This window comes from Neolamprologus multifasciatus, chromosome 16 (assembly GCF_963576455.1).
Source record: "Neolamprologus multifasciatus chromosome 16, fNeoMul1.2, whole genome shotgun sequence".
Taxonomy (NCBI): Eukaryota; Metazoa; Chordata; class Actinopteri; order Cichliformes; family Cichlidae; genus Neolamprologus; species Neolamprologus multifasciatus.
In genome coordinates, this window is record NC_140454.1 from 5,222,419 (window position 1) to 5,241,342 (window position 18,924).

At 38.7% G+C, this 18,924-nt stretch overlaps 1 protein-coding gene and 1 long non-coding RNA gene across 4 annotated transcripts; one reads left to right on the forward strand and one right to left on the reverse strand.

The window, feature by feature from the left end:
- Positions 1-2,999: 2,999 nt before the first annotated feature.
- On the forward strand, positions 3,000-11,819 carry LOC146500080 (interleukin-1 receptor type 2-like). 2 transcript variants are annotated; one of them, XM_085135996.1, is made up of 11 exons: positions 3,000-3,547; positions 5,573-5,666; positions 8,163-8,421; positions 8,808-8,982; positions 9,124-9,301; positions 9,752-9,841; positions 9,954-10,019; positions 10,149-10,284; positions 10,824-10,969; positions 11,093-11,518; positions 11,553-11,819. In XM_085135996.1, exons 2-10 carry the CDS (start codon positions 5,582-5,584, stop codon positions 11,236-11,238), a joined length of 1,281 nt encoding a protein of 426 aa, XP_084992122.1. In that variant the 5' UTR covers positions 3,000-3,547; positions 5,573-5,581; the 3' UTR covers positions 11,239-11,518; positions 11,553-11,819. The 2 variants fall into 2 exon arrangements, with proteins under 2 accessions (XP_084992122.1, XP_084992123.1); XM_085135997.1 differs by lacking the exon at positions 3,000-3,547 and having other exon boundaries at positions 3,597-5,666.
- Positions 5,982-15,761, reverse strand: LOC146500081 (uncharacterized). 2 transcript variants are annotated; one of them, XR_014869883.1, is made up of 3 exons: positions 14,138-15,761; positions 8,997-11,182; positions 5,982-8,409 (listed from the first exon to the last, which is right to left on the reverse strand). It is a non-coding gene; the product is annotated as an uncharacterized LOC146500081 (long non-coding RNA). The 2 variants fall into 2 exon arrangements; XR_014869882.1 differs by having other exon boundaries at positions 5,982-11,182.
- Between the last annotated feature and the right edge of the window lie 3,163 nt (positions 15,762-18,924).

Below are 18,924 nucleotides of genomic sequence, written 5' to 3' on the forward strand. Positions count from 1 at the left end.
TGGCTGCTTTCAGCACAAAGCTCAAATCTTCTCAACTTCACACTACTCCGGGTTTGGGGTCAGCTTTAATTTAGTTTAACTGCTCTGGCTGACTCCGTGCAACCTGTAGTTTGTCTAGTTTGTCACACTGGGTGATGAAACAATGGCATTTATTGTCTGTGTCGTTTCCTGTGAGCAGCGGATTTTACAGCACACGGGGAGTCGAAGCTCACCTTCTTAGATGTTTTTTTTAATGTACAAATGTCAGTTTACATACTTGGTTCACAGATGGTAGCCCTGTAATAATAAATAATAAAGGAGAAAAAATATGAAGACAATTAAACGTGTTTTTAAGCTCACTTCTTGGTTCTGCATTTTTTTCTGCGCCCCCAAAAGGAAGTGCTCTTTTCAGCACGACATTGTCAATTAATATTCAGCTGATCAACAGGTTCAGCTGGCCTGTTGCTGGATGTCGAGCACCGGACAGGAAAGCCAGCGTGTCAAACTGTTTAGTCATCTATCCAGTACTGCTATCTACAGATGCAGAGGCGAACTTGAAAATTCCCAAAACACGCAACATCTTCTGCTTCCTCAAAGTCCGGTCATCAAAGGAACGGCATGTTCTGTCTTGGTCTCCTTTTAACCTGCATGCGTTAAAGATACTGGCTAATTTGGATATATGCGTTTGTGTGTGAGTGTGTGTGTGTGTGATAAAGGCCTGTGCATAGCTGTGCATTATCTGCCCCGCTCCTGTCTTCTGATACCAAGTGTAATAAATATTGTTATTTTTGCTGGATAAAGTATTTGGAAAAAGCTACAGCAACCAAAAAAATGTATCTCTGGCCTACATGTCAAAGCTCATACGTTTGCATGTTTATTCATTCCATTTCTTGAATGCATAAATATTACCTTAATGGGAAACTATCGTGGTTTTACACAAAATGTCACACGTGACACAGCTGCTAAAGCAGGTTTTGATAAAGGAGATGGTCGAGGATAATGGGACTCATGAGTTTGCAGGATTACACATTATATGGATACAATGGGCTAAAGTTCAAAAGGACTGTGACACAAAGTTGCCATTTTCTAGAATGTAGTCAAGTACTTTTATTTACATGTGCTGGTGTCACTTGTAATCAAATACATTGAATCTAAACAGGAACCTTTTCCTGTGTTGCGAACACTACCCTGATATGGGATTATTTCCCATCGCTTCCATCACTTCAGTGTTTTCATGTCATACATACGCATATTTCTACACTGGAAAATGTCCAGTCAGGATCAAAGTGAGCAATGCAGGAATAATGCGCAAGAGATGGAGGCTGTATTTGCTACGCAAGGGGATGACAGAGCAATGAGTCACTGCAATACTACGAAGCTGTGTTTTAATAATAACTGCAAAGCTGGATGCCAAGTTTCTCTTCTTCCAACACAGTTTATATTTGTGGATTTTGGAAAATCTACTGCAATGATATTTCTGCTTATAAGACTGGTAAATGGCCTGTATTTGTATAGCGCTTTTACTAGTCCCCCCTAGGGACCCCAAAGCGCTTTATATATACACACACACACACACACACACACACACACACACACACACACACACACACACACACACACACACACACACACACACACACACACACACACACACACACACACACACACACACACACACACACACACACACACACACACACACACACACACACACACACACACACACACAGTTGTAGCCACAGCTGCCCTGGGGCAGACTGACAGAAGCGAAGCTGCCATATCACGCCATCGGCCCTTCTGGCCAACACCAGTAGGCAGTAGGTGAAGTGTCTTGCCCAAGGACACAACGACTGAGACTGCCGGGGCTCGAACCGGCAACCTTCCGATTACAAGGCAAACTCCCAACTCTCAAGCCACAATCGCCCCGCTGGATGGACTGGATGAAATAAAATAAAACTATACTGCAATAGTCTTTTGTTCTAGTTATCCGGAGGGCAAGCTTTGTGGACATATGCAGAACTTATGCATATCATTTTCTAAATGTTTGAGCAAACAAATTTGGCCGAGGGAAACAAAAAACCTCAAAATGAACGAGTTTGGATCCTTTCTTTTCTTTTTTCTTTTTTTTTAAACAAATTACACTTTTTAAATGTAAAATAAATTTATAATTTTTAATGCAGCATCTAAGTAGGTTTCTGTTTTTCAGTAGTATATAGTGTGACCTAATGTGAGCTTATTGTGTTAAATTGCAAATAAGTTATTAGAAAAAGCCTTTAAAACTATTTCAGTGCTAAATCCAATAACACATTATACATAATATAAATAAAAGGTAATACTTTCTATCAGTGCCACACTGTTAAGCATTAATAATGTATTAGCAAGTACTTCATTCAGCATTTATATATCATTACTCCTCCTCAGTATGCCATTTATAAATACAGATATATTTATCCATCTGTTACTGTTACACTTTGTACAGCCATGAGTGCTACACCATCACTGCTAGTAATAATCATAGTCATAATAATATCTGTATTTATAAATGGCATACTGAGGAGGAGTAATGATATATAAATGATGAATAAAGTTGTTGCAAATGTCTTTAGATCCCTCGAAGAAAAGTTTATATTTCTTATAATAAGAACATTGAAATCCAGAATTCCAGTAATTTTATGACTAAAGGTTTAGATCCCAAATGAGTAACAGTTTCAGCTACGCTAACATTAAATCATTCATCATGTCGACATCAACAAAACTGCTGCTTTTCTTGTTTCTGCTTAGTGAAATGTCAAATGCTCCCTGCTTATGTGAAGGTGTGCACGCTCACATACTGTAGAAGGTGTCGCCACAGCTGGTGAGCTGTCCTGCTCCACCAGTTTAATCACAACTGTGAATAAACAAATTGCCTTATTGTGTCCAAATTGCTTAGAGCTTGTGAGAGAGAGTGGTAAGAAAGCAGAAAGGTTTTGAGGGTCTTTTAAATGACACCTTTTCAATGAACACAATGAACACAAACACAAAAAAAAAAAGTAATTTCAGAACCACAGTGAAGTACAAAGCCCTTTATGACGGGGTGGCTAAAGGCAGCTCAATATCTCAACAGGGGGAACTGCCTGCATGGCTCCACACACATTGCTGGCTGTGAGTACATTGTGACGCTCGTGATGATGTGTGTTCATGTGTTAAAACAAACAGAGATGTCCATGCAGACACAAGCAGCAGCTCATTCCAGTGAGCGACAGCTGTAACAAGAATGCAGCCTTTAGACTCAGGAAAATGTTTGGAAATCATTATAGGTCTTTTCCCACAGTGCATCTGAGTGGGTTTGTGTATATACTGTGTGTTTGGAGTCACCAGACGTGAGTGGTGAGCTGTACATCTCACTGCATTACATTGAGAAACCTGAGAAATTTCCACCTCAGAGGGGTGGGAACATTGAAAAGAGACTGCAGGTTTCCTCTGAGCCAATAGGAAACAGATCACTTGCTGCTTCAGTCCATACTGTCACCACATCTACCTGTCACCAGTGTCACACTGCCAGGACCACCGCCACGCTCACCTTTACACCGTGAGTATACTGCATTGCTGTGTATGTAATCATAGGAAAGTAAGGTTAAGTACACACATACGGTTGCTTATATAACAAAACTGCCTAACTATTATATATAACTTTTTAACAATAATACGCTTGTTATGTACTAATAAGTACTGAAAATTCCATGTTTTATTCTGTTTTGTCATATTTGCAAGCATTTACATTCCCATGCAGGGTTTTACTGTCACAGCATGGTTACTTTAAATATTTCATTTGTTGCACAAATGTTTAAATCTACTTAGTTTGCAACAGATCGAGACTTTAGAGTTCATCCAAAACTACTATAATAAAATATTTGTATGGGTGCACTGTAGGAAAAAATGTAAATGTTTCTCAGACCGACAGATCTACTGAATCAAACGAGGATGTGTATACTTTTTTTCTTAAATAAGTGATTTTCACGATAAATGCAAAGGCATCCGCAACTTAATGTCGAATTAAGTCGCCATCATTGCGTTAATAATTTGAGATATATCTTTGAAGTGGAGTTTCGTCGTAGACTGTGTGAATACAAAAGGTTCATTTAATTATGAAATATTGAGCTTATCATAAGAGCACATGTAGTATTTATAATATTATACCTAAACTGAAGGAGACTACAGATAGCATTGTAAGCTTAATATGGGTTTGGCAGTAGCATAATAAATGACTTATAAAATTGTTCTCGGCTTTAATCGAAACTCTTAATCCTGGAAAACGTGTCAGTGCATTGTGACTTGTGTATGCATATTCATTTACAACACTGGCACTCCCACACTTTATGGGCCTTCCTTTGAATGACACATGGAAGATTTCAGCGTGGAAAAGATTTATCACACGCGCATGTGTGTGGCACTCGTGTCTGTCTGTGTGTAAGAGAGAGAAAATGTTCACTTCTCTCAGCTGATCCTTGTAATCGGAGGAGAAAACAGAAGCGAAAATCCACTTGTTTCCACGGAAACAAAACTATGGAAATCTTACCTAACAAAATGCATTTAAATACAATACAGGAAACTTTCAAAGTATGCTATATACTACTATATGTGTGCAAATAGGATACAGTAAACTATATTTAGAGAAAATTAAATACAAGTAGACCTTACACTAATGTTATTATGTAGCACTTTTATGCGTCTTTAAATCACAGGTGTCGAACTCCAGGCCTCGACGGCCGGTGTCCTGCAGGTTTTAGATATATCCTTGATCCAACACAGCTGATTTAAATCACCTCTCCAGAATCCTGGTAATGAACTAATCCTTTGATTCAGGTGTGTTGACCCAGGATGAGATCTAAAATCTGCAACACATCAGCCCTTGAAGCCTGGAGTTCCCCACCCCTGCTAAATGTATATTTATTGTTGACTGAATATGCAATATATTACCAAATTGTTGCCCTGATCTTAATAAAAATCGCTATAGGTTACACCTGTCCTCACTACTAGTTTAGGTCTTTAGTATTGGAATAAAAAAATAGTAGCTAAACCCCAATTTATCACTAAGCCATTCTGTTCATTCGAACATCAAAAACATATTTTAATACTACATCTTTAGTCCAGTTACTATTGTTATTCATTTTACTGACCTATGATGTGAGTGACTTTAAAAGGTTTAATATGAGTCATCCCATGTGGTGCCGTTGGTAAACTCCCTAAATTTGACTCTAGGATGTGGGGGCGAGATGAAGTGGATCTGCTGATGTCACAACCTCTACAATCTGAAAAGAGTTTGCATAAAAGCCGATTTGGTTAAAGCTTTATGAGGCGAGGACACTTATACCTCAGCAGCCCAGTGTTTAAAGGCTCTTGTCCGGATAACATTTGAGGTTTTTCCTCTATTATTTTTCTGGCCTTTAATGCCCTTTTTTATCCTCTCTGTGGGTTATTTTTTCTCTTAAGCCTTTTCTTTAATGTTTTACTGGGAAAAAAACATTTAAGCTGGAAACAACTGAACCAACTTGTTCAGACATCACTACAAGTTTTGCTGGTGGATGTTTTATTTCAGACGTTTGTCTCCCTGCAGACTGCCATCATGGTCTTTTTGCCATTAACATGTGCTGTGGTCATCATCAGCTGCGTTTATGGAAGACCTCGATTACCTCCTTTGCCAACGAAAGGTGAGCTTGCAGCAGCTACACTACACACACTGCACACTGTAAGAGGCAGTAGTATTCGTCACAGACAGAATGCATTGTGATCATTACAGTATTATAGCGGGGTGATCTTGCTTTTTAGACAGATATCTTATTACAGCAGACTCCATGATCATCACCCACACTACATATGTTTACATGTAGATGCTGGGGCGCGATCTTTCAAGGCCTACAGGTACAGCCGTTACCAAAATTATTAGAACGCGAAAACACAAAGAAGGCTGTCGAAAAGTACTTTAAAACTAAAAATTATAGCTATATGTTTGGCAAATTATTTCATTTCATTTATTTATTTATTTCACACTTGGTACAAAAAAAAATAAAAAATCAAACAAACCAACCACACTTTCTATCAAAAACACTACAACCATGTGTGAAAAGGAGCAGGGAGAAGAAAATATTCTTATTAAACCCTGCCCCCAATCTACAATCCAATTTATATTACAAGTGGGCACCAAAAATCAGGGAACAAACCAACATTAACATTTATCTCCGGTCCTAACCCAAACCAAACAACAAATTTACAATCAGAATATACAAATTTACAATCAGAATATACCACTCCACATAGTAACAAGGAGAAAAATTAAAATTAAAATAAATAAAACAAAAAATTAGAATGGATCCTTTTTCAATGAACTCCAATTTCATTCACATTCTTCATATTGAGTTATTGTTTTAAGCATGTAACACTTTTTAAAACAATGTAAATTTATACAATTCTTTAAATTATAATGAAGTGAGTTCCACAGTCGTATACCCCTAACTGTTGGACTCATTAATCTTTGTGTAGTCCTAGCTAACTGATGCTTAAAATAAAATTTCCTTCTACTATCTTCTCCCCCTGAACACAATAAAAATACTCTTTGTAACTTAAAGGGCAAAATATTATTTTTAGCCTTAAAAATAATTAATACTATCCGTAATTTCACTAAATCTCCTAATTTTAATAATTTCGATTTTATAAATAATTTATTTGTATGTTCTCTATATTTAACATTATGAATCATTCGTATTAGGTACGGCATCTTCATCAAAAAATGATAATGTGCTTTTTTGTAAAACTGTAAAGAAAAAAAAATCTGATAATTATATTCTAACATTAAAAAATAGAATTTGGATCTCAGAGCTTGATCATACTGGTTGCTTAACCACTGCAGAAACATAAAAAGTGTTACTGTAATGGTTAAGCAAGATCGACCTTTCACCGGGTGGAGGTCTAATAAATGTAGAGCACTGTAGGTGGTGTGTTGGAGGGACTGAAAGAGGTTTTTGATAATACTGACTTAATGCTCATGTGACAGTGTGACTGCCTTGTGAGAATCACACTTTATCAGTTGCAATGCTAGATTTTTTTGTACGTGTCGTTAGAGCTGTGCGATATGACCAAAATCTCAAATCCCGATATAAGACATCCATCGTCCTGATAACGATATAAATCACAAAAAAAAGAAAAGAAAAAAAATCACAAAATTGTAACATTTTCTGTAAATTCTGTGAATCTCGGGCAGGAAGTGTTTCCAGCTGCGCGTCATGTAGCTGGAGTCGAGTGTTTTAACCGATGCATGAAACGATACATTTTTAGACATAAGTTGTAACAGCCGCCGTTTTCTTCGTGAGTATTTATTACACGGCGTGCTGCGGGGAAAAGCCTGTTCTAACGTTTGAGTCTAAGGTTTATTTTTTAGCACCTGGCGGCTCTTTTTTACTTCTCATTTGTAAATAATCTGCTCTTTCACGTGATTCAGTTTATTTTGAAAAGTCTCAACAGGATCTTGAGCTTTATTGTGAAAGGTTTATGTGGAACATAAACAAGCGGACACGCCACGGTTTTACTGTCATTGCTGCTAACAACAGAAAAACAGTCGCTTGTCCGTCTGTAGTGTGGTTATATTAAATATAAGAGAAAGAGAGAAATTAATATAGCCACTACAGTGACCATCAAAACGATGAGAAAATATTGCCGTAAACAGTTTATTTTGCGACACCACAAAACAAACGATAGCGTAAAATGAAACGATAGACGTTTTTATATCGTCATCGATATATATCGTTATATCGAACAGCGCTAGATGTCGTTTCTAATCACTACATGGCCCTAATATGTACTATAAGTTACTAATGTTAACGGTTACTGAAGTTTGCTCATATCAGCAAATGGGATGGCACTTACTGATGTTAGTGTCCAGTGGTCTGTTGCACTAAAATTAAAATGTTAAATGTTTAAAATTAGTCAGATAGAGCTGAAAACAATCTAAAAAAAAGTCGGCCACTTTCAGAATGAAGATTTCTTGGTTACCTTGGTAACAATAAACAAATACACACATAGAATTTTAATAGAAGATACTGGGGTCATCAAAGTATTCTTCTAATCAGTGCATCCCAAGTCAATAAACTTTGCTGTTGAGAAAATGCACATCTTCACACAGTTACTCATTTTGAGCGATGCTTTTGTTGCAGATGGCTGCTACCTGGTCGATCCAGAGGTGGCGACATTCAGAGTGGAGGGTGAAGCAGTAATCCTCTCTTTCCCGATATTCAGCCATGTTCTTGAAGTACGCAACATTGCCCCCCCAAACGCTGAGTACTCCATCACCAAGGACAATGAGATGGAGGGCAGAAACTATCAGGGTGCAGGACGTGTTCAGAAGCAGGATAAGCAGCTGTGGCTCCTCCCAGCTCTGGCTTCAGACTCAGGGAAATACACCTGCACATACAGGTAGTTGACCAGAGTCAAGAGAAATGATCTCTCCAAGTAACAAAACCGTTCATTCCACAGGCGGTGCTGGTAAAACTAGCAAAGGCTGATATGTAATCTGATAGGAACAAATGACAACATTGTTTAGTTTTTATGTCCAACACTTAAACATGCAATGATTACCTAAAATAAAAGTATCATTTTTCACATTTAAATTTTTACAATTTTTTTTAAACTACTTGCTGTTTTGTTAGAAATTAGATGGAAAACCGCCCTCCCTCCAATTTACAGACAGGGTGGCTACAAAGCAACATATCAGAAACTAGCAGAAAGTATGTTTCTTTTTCTACTTTCTTCTCCGGATTGAAACTTTCAAACTTGGTCACTTGTAACACTTTTGTTTCCAGAAATGAGACCTACTGCGTAACTGGAAGTATCAAGCTGCACGTGTACGAGCCCACTTTAGTAGACATGAAAAAGCTGACGCATAAAGTGAGAGCCGCAGTGGGAGAGAATCTGACATTAGAGTGTCCATCTCTGCGTAACTTCAACAAGACGGACAGCATGATAAAGTGGTACAAGGTGAGTGAACGAACCTGTCGGCGCTTGGCAAGGAACTTTCTGCCTGATGTGGTTGAAAGTGATATTTTTTTACACTCTTTTGAGGTAATCGGCTAAGGCTGGTAGTGATGAGTCATTTAACCACATGCTGCCTTCTTGCAGGACTCCAACACCACTGCTCCTCCAGCAGGCAGAGCAGGGTCCTTCCAACAGCATGTAGGCAAACTGATGATCCCAGCTGTGAAGCGAACCCATGCAGGCATCTACACCTGCAAGCTCAGGGTGTACATTAACAACCAGCAGTACAAAGTCAGCAGAGTCTATCTTCTCCATGTGCAAGGTTTGTGATCTGCAAAGTCATGCATGTGCTGAGAAATGTGGGTTAAATAAGAGTTTTTATCTATTACATGGCTATTACTGCATTTATAGTTTTAGATTATTGAGTATAATACAACTGTCAGGCTAGAGGACAGATCACACTTACGCTTCTTTTTAAGTAAACATGCAAATGAGAAAAAAAAATCTTTAAAAAATTCATTAAATGAATACTTAAATAAGCAAATCACTTTAATTTTATGACAATGTGCAACGGTCAAGTACTTTACATAAACATCATCAAGTTACTTCTTTACAACTAGAGCGTTGTGGTGCACTGCCCTCTACTGGCCCACTAGGGAAATAGCATGGGCCGCACAGAGAACTCCATCAAACACATTAATGATTATTACTGTGCCAAATAGTCCACTGTTGTTATTATTTAAGGAGCCGTTTGTTTGGATGTGTCTTCCAGGCCCTGATCCTGAGATCACAACCAAATCCACTGTGCCTAACATCTCTGTGACCTCTGACCCTGGGTTAATCAGCACCAGCACTGTCAACAGTGAGTTTTTTTTAATAGATAGATAGATAGATAGATAGATTTTATTTTAAATTGATTAATTCAAATTCCCCAGAGGGACTGTTCATGAAGAAATCCCTTGTTTATGTTTTAGCTCCAATAGTTCAGCCACCTGTGATTGTTTCACCACTAAATGGAACCGTTTTTGAAAGTCCACATGGTGAGTGAGAAAACTCTTTAGTCCTAAAATAAATAACAATACAACCTCATTCTTAAATAAACATACAACCAAACAGACTGTAAATATATATTAAATGTCTCATGTAGACTTGCCTCTGACTTTCTTTAGGTTCAGGACTGAAAGTGTTCTGTCAGGTGCTCACTGAATGTCAAACAGCAGATTCGACTGAGGTCACATGGTTGGTAAACAGCCAGACAGTGGAGTCATCGTACCTTGACAAGCGTGCTCTGCAGGGGGGGAGGAGGTAATTTTTGATTTTGTCTGCACTGGTTCTAAAATTACACGTAAACCTTATCTAACTTAAATGTAAGTTCATTACGAGTTCAACTGATGCTACTTTGGAATGATAATAGCTTCTTCGATTTTGACTCCAGGTTAGAGAATAAATGGATGGAAGCATTATGAGAAAACTTCAAATGAAAGGCCAGCAGACAAACATGTGTATGTGCATGCTAAAGATAAGCCCTGTGCTCCGGGGTCATCGTGCTCTTCCAAACCCACTTTGCGATCGTGCCTATTTCCAACATAACCTTTTGCGCTCCTACAGGATCTGGTCTTTAAAAAACTGTGATGGTGTCACAGTTGCCACTTCCTCTCAGACAAGTTAAACAACACATTTCTGAGAGGTTGTTATGGATATTTGATCCACCAGTATTGAAATAATCTACTACCAGCTGTTGCTAGCAGCTCTGACTCTAATGATTACTCTTTATGTGTAATCATTAGAGACACGCCTCGTTCACAGCATTAAAAACAGACGGCTGCTTGTCTCGATGTTTCCAGGGTTACCAGGGTGTCCAAAGGCTGCCAGATCGAGTTGAGGCTAATTGTCGAACCAATAACAGAAGAAGACGAGAAGTCAGAGTTAAAATGTGTCACTCAGAACAAAGGAGGAAGGCGAGAAGTTGTCGCACAGCTTCGACTAGAAGGTGAGCTGTTCTTCACATCAGGCCTGAACTCTCGCAAAATTGACGACACACACGGTGTTAAGTTTGGACAACCAAACCTTGATATGTAAAGACACTAATCTACCTTTGCCTCTCTGTCTACAGACTCCACCTTTACATGGGTGGTTGTGGCTACCGGGGCTGTGATCTCCTTCCTCACAGTGGTCTCTGTGTTTCTCTACGTCCTCTTCAAACCTAGAAGGAAAAAGAACAGGGATTACTTTCTGGCTCGGCAGAGCAGCACCTTCTAGCTCTGACGCTGGAGACCTCCTTTTAAACTTTACCTTTTACATCAGATTATTTTTTATGCATTATTTCCGTGTGATATCCAGGAGCAGCACCACGTCTTTCTTAGGGTTGTCCATAAAATCCACTGCTAAAGGCTGCTAATCAGCAAATGATTAACTTTATGTTTGTTATTGATGTTATAGTTTTCTGGGGGGATTCACTGGAATGAATTAAACAAATACCTCTCTGACACTCAAAGATGAATGTTTTTTTGTAAGGTTAGAAGCATGTAAAAGATGAGCCGTTGTGTTATCTGGTTCTTTTACACCGATTCAAGACATGAAATCCAATTTAAGACAACACGCCAGATGTTTGAGATACACACTGACATCACTGATGTTTTTACACATTTGGATAATGAAATATCAAGACGATGAGTGGAATTTTAACTATTTCCCACCAAAACTGTAATATTGTGTTTATTCTGATTCAGTTGGCTTTAATTTCCTTTTGCGCTCAGTGTCAAGCATCAGGTCCCAGATTTCAGGTCCATCAAAAACATCTTCCTTCATTTTGGTTTCACTTTTCTCAGGACTAAACTTATTTCTTAAATGCTGAAGTGCTGTTTCTGTCCAGTTATCCTCATTGTGTAATACTTGGAACATCATAAAAGTTGGCACAGGTGAAAACATTGCCGTAGCAAACTGCTTGTTTACCACTGTTACTGATGTGTTTATACTGTGTATGTGTTAAAAAAGTGCAATAAATGTTCTCAGGGAAGCATTGTGTTCTGTTGAAGAGCTTAATTTGCAAACTTTCATATCTACACATTTAAATGGAAAAACTGACTTGACCTATGTCAAGTACGTTACACATTTTTGTTTATCATCTCCATCCACTGCCATGCCTCAAAATGCCTGTGTGTACCTTTTGAAGGGGTGAAACAGAAACGTGCACCATTTCATCGAGATTTTAAGATGCAAGATTTACAAGTGCCATCCATCCATCCATCCATCCATCCATCCATCCATCCATCCATTTTCTTCTTATCCAGGGCCAGCAGAGAAGCCCAGACCTCCCTCTCCCCAGCCACCTCCTCCAGCTTGTCCTCGGGAACACCGCGGCGTTCCCAGACAAGCCGAGAGATTTAATTTCTCCAGCATGTCCCAGGTCTGCCCCGAGGCGTGTCTAGAAAATGTTTGTTGGGGGGGCCAGGTAGGGGCACAGATTTGGAGAAGGGTGGCAGATGTAATTGGCAGATAATGTTAAAAATAAATTTTACCAACCGTTAACCATAATTCAATAACCCTATAAACCTAATAACCGAATGTGCTTTTAACTCTTATTAGAATGAGATTTTAATGACTACGGTGCAAAGTTTTTAGATACTGTGTTGATAAAGTAAAAGAGATACAATCAGTCAGTGTTTATTCAGCAGTCAAGGACAGCAATATTTGCATAGTATTTTTACTGACATATAGTAGACATATGTTTTGGGCAAAAACATTTTTGAATATTAAAATAAGAACATTTTTAACATACAATTGGCAAATTAGCCAATGCAAAACTTCATCTGCCTATTAAAAAAAGAAGATAATCTTCTCACAAACTGGTGTTTGATTTTCAAACAGGAAAAAAGTGGGAAAACATCTGAAAAGACTAACATTTGAATAAAACCTGAAAGCAAGTAAATACTACTATATGCTGCCTTGTGGTAAACTTTGGTAATATTGATGTATAAAGAACAACACTGGCTGATGATGAAGTACAGTCAGCTGGCATGGTGACACTGCCAGTATTAATCTGGACTGGGACAAAAAAATTGGGCATTTTGACTAGAGGCTGGCCCACCAGGTATTAAAGCCATAAAGCCTTTGAATGAAAACAAATGCTGTTGTGACAGTGATGTACAGTCTTGTTGGTATATGTATGATTTCTATACATTTTACGTCAGATAAAAACTTTGGTTGTAAGCTTCAGATAATTATTTAATAAAAGCTAGATATTTTAAATGAGAATAAGAAAGAAAAGTATTTCTTTGTGCCCCCCTTTCCCTGTTAATGCCCTACCTGGCCCCTGGCAACTTTGCTAGATCCGCCCCTGCACAGTTACCAGCTGTCAGCTGCTTAGAAAAGGATCCTGGTGTTATTTGTCTCTCAGAAACAGTTCATAACTTCCCTTCAACTCACTCATGTGACCTAAAAGGTAAACCTGTTTCTCCATCACCTGTTCAGCTCTGATGATCCAGTAAGGACATCTCCTGGTTTCATCCTCATGTTTCCCTCTCACCACATATCCATTACCAGCAGCTTTTACAGCTGTGGCTCCAGCAAACATCAGCTGATACTAGAAATTAATATTAAATAAATTCTAACAACAGCTGATCAAGCTTAAACGTGCTGCTGTTGTTTAGCGCGACATCTGGCGGTTTCTTCTTTCTGGTGCAAAGTGGGCGATAAATAAACAAGAGAGAAAAGCCGATCAGCTGATCATTGATCAGTTTTCATGATTGAAGTAGAAACAGGAGAGAGAGGGGAGAGAATGACAGAAGAAGAGGCAGCTGTGCAGCAAAGACACGGAGTAACTCCAGCTTTGTGTCTTTTTCCATTCTAGCTAAAGTACGGGACAAACTGCGTCTCTTCTCAGCTCAATACGAAACACGTAATATTTTCTCTGAATGAGGGACCATTCCATTTTTTAAGGATCCGTTGGCAACTCTACTAACTAACCTTATGAATAAACTAAAGTTCACTATCAGTTACATCATAGCACCCACCCAGCTGTATAGAAACTCCGTCATGCTAGCTCGTACGCAGTACGAGTTATTGTAACTGACTGTAAAAAGTCAGCACAACGAAAATCAACTCCACCTAAACTTGGTTTATATCTGACCCAGATAGACTGCAGGTCATAACTTCTTACCTGAAGTTCAGTTCACCTGACACTCGGACCGGCGGTTGCCTCGGGTCTCTCCTCCTCCTGCCTCCCCTTCCCTCATCCACCTGTTGCCTCTGTGGAAGCTCCGCCAGAGCCACCAGCAAACAACTGAGTTATTTTTACACATCGGCCAGCATCTGGCCAATCCACCACCTCTCATTGTTCATGCTGTTACAAAAAAAATAAATAAGTCATCTGCCCACCGGGCATTTGCCCGGTATGCCCGATGGCCAGTCCAGCTATGTTAACCTGTTAATCTTTCCCCGAAAAATTGTTTTCTGCGGTGCAGTCTTTCGTGCTTGGCTCTCCTACCTTTGCTAACATGATGCTCATAGTGCACAAGCCGATGCTGCATTCACTTACACTCGGATATTTGCGCTCCACTGTGAAAACATAATCATACATTTGATATTTCATTGAATTTTATTGTTTTAGCTTCGGGGTGGCACCGGGGTTGGCCTGTGGCCCCCCAGGCCACCCCGCTGGATCGTAAAGGTTGGGACAGAGTCTTTCATGTCTAAACCGAGGTGTCTAAACTTTAGTAAGGTATGTGTGCACTTTTGACACCTCTGATTAGCATTTAGTGGTCAGTTTCAAACGTATTTGATTTTTGCTTGTGTAGCTGTTGATGTTCTGTGAGTCTATTGTGCAAGTGGTGTGATATGCCCATGTAGAAAGGACGGCACTGCAACGCTGGACTTGGCCTTACTCTGGGCTCCCTCTTTATTCTGGCAACTGGTACAAAGAAAACAGCACACAGTCTTCATTAACAGTGTGTAAAGCAACTGCAACCTTCAGTTCACCAGCTTGGGAATTTTTTTCCTTTTCCCCCCCAAACATAACACTTAACAAATGAATAAGATATATTTATACAACACAACATCAACAAAGTCTTTCTTTTAAAAGTTCTAGCTGAAACCAAACCTGTGATCGTATAGTAGCAGTATTATTTATTTATTTTTCTCCTTTTTCCTAACCAACAACAACAATAACATATAGAAAACAGCTTTTTTATTATAAAACAATCATCATTGTTCATCTTTCTTTTTTTCCCCTATACAACAGCATCAATTAAAACTTATACTTAACAGCGCCTACCTGGTACAAAGAAAACAGCACACAGTCTTCATTAACAGTGTGTAAAGCAACTGCAACCTTCAGTTCTGTTAAAAAGAATTAGAACAATTACAATCTCATAGAGAAACATTAGAGCTGAGTGCAAGTCAAAAAACACCCGACTAGCTAACGAGTATTAGCTTAGCATGCTAACTAAAAATGGTACTCGTGAATAAAGTTACTATCCATGCATCAAAATGCCTGTAACTTTCAGGATACCTGCTAGTACTGCTTACAATCAAAATACATGTTGACAATTACCACTATAAGAATGTTTTCATTAATACACATACAAAATTGACAACAGTATCGCTCACAAGCACCTACCACCAGCTTGGGAGTTTTTTTCCTTTGCTGAGGCATGCGTGGTGCAGCAATTTGGAACTTTAACAGTTGCAGTTGCGGTATTTGTCCACCAGGTGGCTCCAACTATTCACAAAGCACATCAATTTTGAGGAAATTCATTAAGCTATTTTCTAACTCTGTTACACTTGTTATGAACAAATTCACTTCACTACTTTTCACGATCTGTAACATCAATGCACATTGTTCCATTTACTGCATATTGCACTTTGTTCATGTCTCTCATTCCACCTGCAAAAACATTGTAAAGGTCGTCACAGAGTTTTATATATGTATAAATACTAATATTCTCTATTCCATTCTGTTCTGCTTTTTTATTGCCCAGATTTTAGTTTGCCTTTGTTAAATTGTCTGTTATATGTCAATATATACGTATGTCACAAATAAGTGTCTTGTAAATTATGTTTTTGTAAAGAATTTTCTCCCAAATCTCTTACATGCTAACTGTAACGTGTTATTTCTGCTAAAACCTGAACTTAAATGTGTATATGGTGTTTATCTGTTTTTCTCTCTGTTTTAGATGCAAATATCAATTTGGAATTCTGCCTCCAAGCCAGAATTGCAGGAATGCACCACATGTTGGCTGTTTCACTGCCCTCTGTGCCCCACTCTCAGCCCTACTGTCAGGGCAAAGATTGAGGAGCATATAAGTGGACACATTAAAAATGCTTTGCCTTTCAAAGGTATGTTGGTACCTCTGCAGTCTCTTTGTTGAGTTAATGTTACTTTTCACACTGTACAGTTCAGTTCATTCATCAGCGAGAGAAAAAAGTGTTTTCATTAAATATTTTTTCTTGTTCACCACATTTCCTGACCACTCTTGTGATCCACACCATTTTGCTTTCATTATTAAGGATGGCTTGGATATTTTTCTTAATATGTAGGATCTGATTGTTAGATAAACTGATTGCATTCTATACAACTACATTTAAATTACATGTTGTTTTTTTTCTCTCTTACAGACAAAATGATATGCCGGTGCACTTTCACTGCCCCATCTCCCTCTCGATGTCTTGTCTCCAGCATCTAAACCATTTTCTGAATCTTCGGTAGAACATTCATGTGCTCTACCCTCTGTGCTAAATGAAACTGTGGCTTGTGTAAAGTCCATGAAAATGAAACGCCCTCACTGTGGTCTTAGTCTCCTTACAAAAAAACTTCAAGGCTCACATGATGAGGAGGCATTCAAACAGGTCAATAGATGTTTGCCTGGCCTGTCGTCTGCAGTGTTTTTGTGTAGAGGGACTTCTTCCTCTTTGTTTTTCAGTTTGCAGAGGACGTGGAGCTCTTTTTAAAAGCATGTGCTGACGAGCAGGGACTACGGCTCAATGCGATGTTTGACATTTAATGGACAGATGAAGGCACTGGCTGTTTGTTTGTGTTTTTTATGTGTTTGTTTTTCAGTGTACAGAATTCCAGTTAAACTTATTATAAAATGTTGTTCACTTGTTTCCATACTTATAGTAAAGAATTTAAGTGTAAATGTAACAGCATTGTTTATACTTGTAACTTCAGAGTAAAACGCTTATTGTTGATATTAACATTAATGTATTATCCTGTAATCAATAATATTTTTATACATTTTACGCATTAACCCTCTGATCTCTATCCTGGCCATTTGGGGCCACTTCACTTCTTTTTTTAGGGGGAGGTTTTTTTTGTTTTTTTTTTACTATAATAATAATGGATTGGATTTATATAGCACTTTTCAAGGCACCCAAAGCGCTTTACAATGCCACTATTCATTCACTCACTGGTGGAGGCAGCTACAGTTGTAGCCACAGCTGCCCTGAGGAAGACTGACAGAAGCGAGGCTGCCATATCGCGCCATCGGCCCCTCTGGCCAACACCAGTGGGCAGTAGGTGAAGTGTCTTGCCCAAGGACACAACAACCAGGACAGAGAGCCCAGGGATCAAACCGGCGACCTTCCCAACCCCCTGAGCCACAGTCGCACTACTACACTGCAGTGGACCAAAAGAATGACACAGGTTTGATCTTAAGGATCTAATAGTTGTGTGTGTTTGTGCATGACATTGCAACGCAAACATGTATTTGCAAGATAGACTGGAATAAATTATGATGCATCAAATATTACACAGGCTGCAGTGAATTGTTGTTGATACAGGTTATTGAGCTTTGAGTTTCCCAGTCAAACTTGGCTTTGACACACAACATTTCATAACAAGATACCATAGCCAAAATATTAACTCTTAAAAAAAAATTCAAAGCTGCAGCTGCAGCACACACAGCAACAAACACTGTTAGTAAATGTGTCCTGGAGTTTATGCAGGTGCAGAAAGTGCTGCTGCTGTAAGTAAGCCGAACATCTGCACATGCGCGGTATGGATCGGGTACGTGTTGCTACCAATGACTGTATAAAAATCTTTTATACAGTCATTGCTGTTTCCCTGAATTGGGACACAGCTATAGTGAGACAGGGCCGAAATTTTTTGGACAGGAAGTGATGTCATCACAGGCTTACCCAGACAAATAAAGTTACTTTTAAGTAAAACTAAGGGAAATGAGACTGTTCTTCTAGAACAGGGGTGTCAAACTCAAATACACAGTGGGCCAAAATTCAAAACTGGAACAAAGTCGCGGGCTAACGTTAATATTTATTGAAATATATTTATTCCTCCAGATATAAGAATGAATCTTTTCTTATGGACTCAAACACGTTTTGCTGAAAAACTGAATATGGAACAAGCAAAGCTTAATACTAAACAATATATATATTAGCTGTATAATACCAGTAGGCCAGCTCTAATAGTAATTTGGTATGGCTTCGTGGGCCAAATGTAATTAGGCGGGCCAGAGTTTGACACCTATGTTCTAGACTTTAAAAAACACAATTATCAAGATGTATTAAACACAAAAAACATTCTCAAATAATTGCCTATAGGGCAGCACAGCCTTAGACAACAGTAGGACTGCAGGCAGTAACAGCACACAGTTTTGCCTCGTGCTAGTCTTCAGGCATGCTTGCATGTGATAGGAGAAACACATATTTACAAAGAGTTCCATTTATTAAACTTAAAACTTATTAAAACTTCACACATCGGATTGGGTGCTTTTGGATCCAAAACATTTGGATTTTTAAAGCACTAATCAAAGTAGAAATGGAAAGCAATAATGTGACATCATTGGGAACAAACTGACTGACAATACTTCAGCGGTCTGTGCTCACCCCAGTTGCCAAGATGAAGGTTAAAATAATAAGTAAAGCAGTTTTTTTTTCTCAAACGCTGGCAGAGTCAGGCAGTGACTGACTGCAGTGGAAAAGTGTTAATTG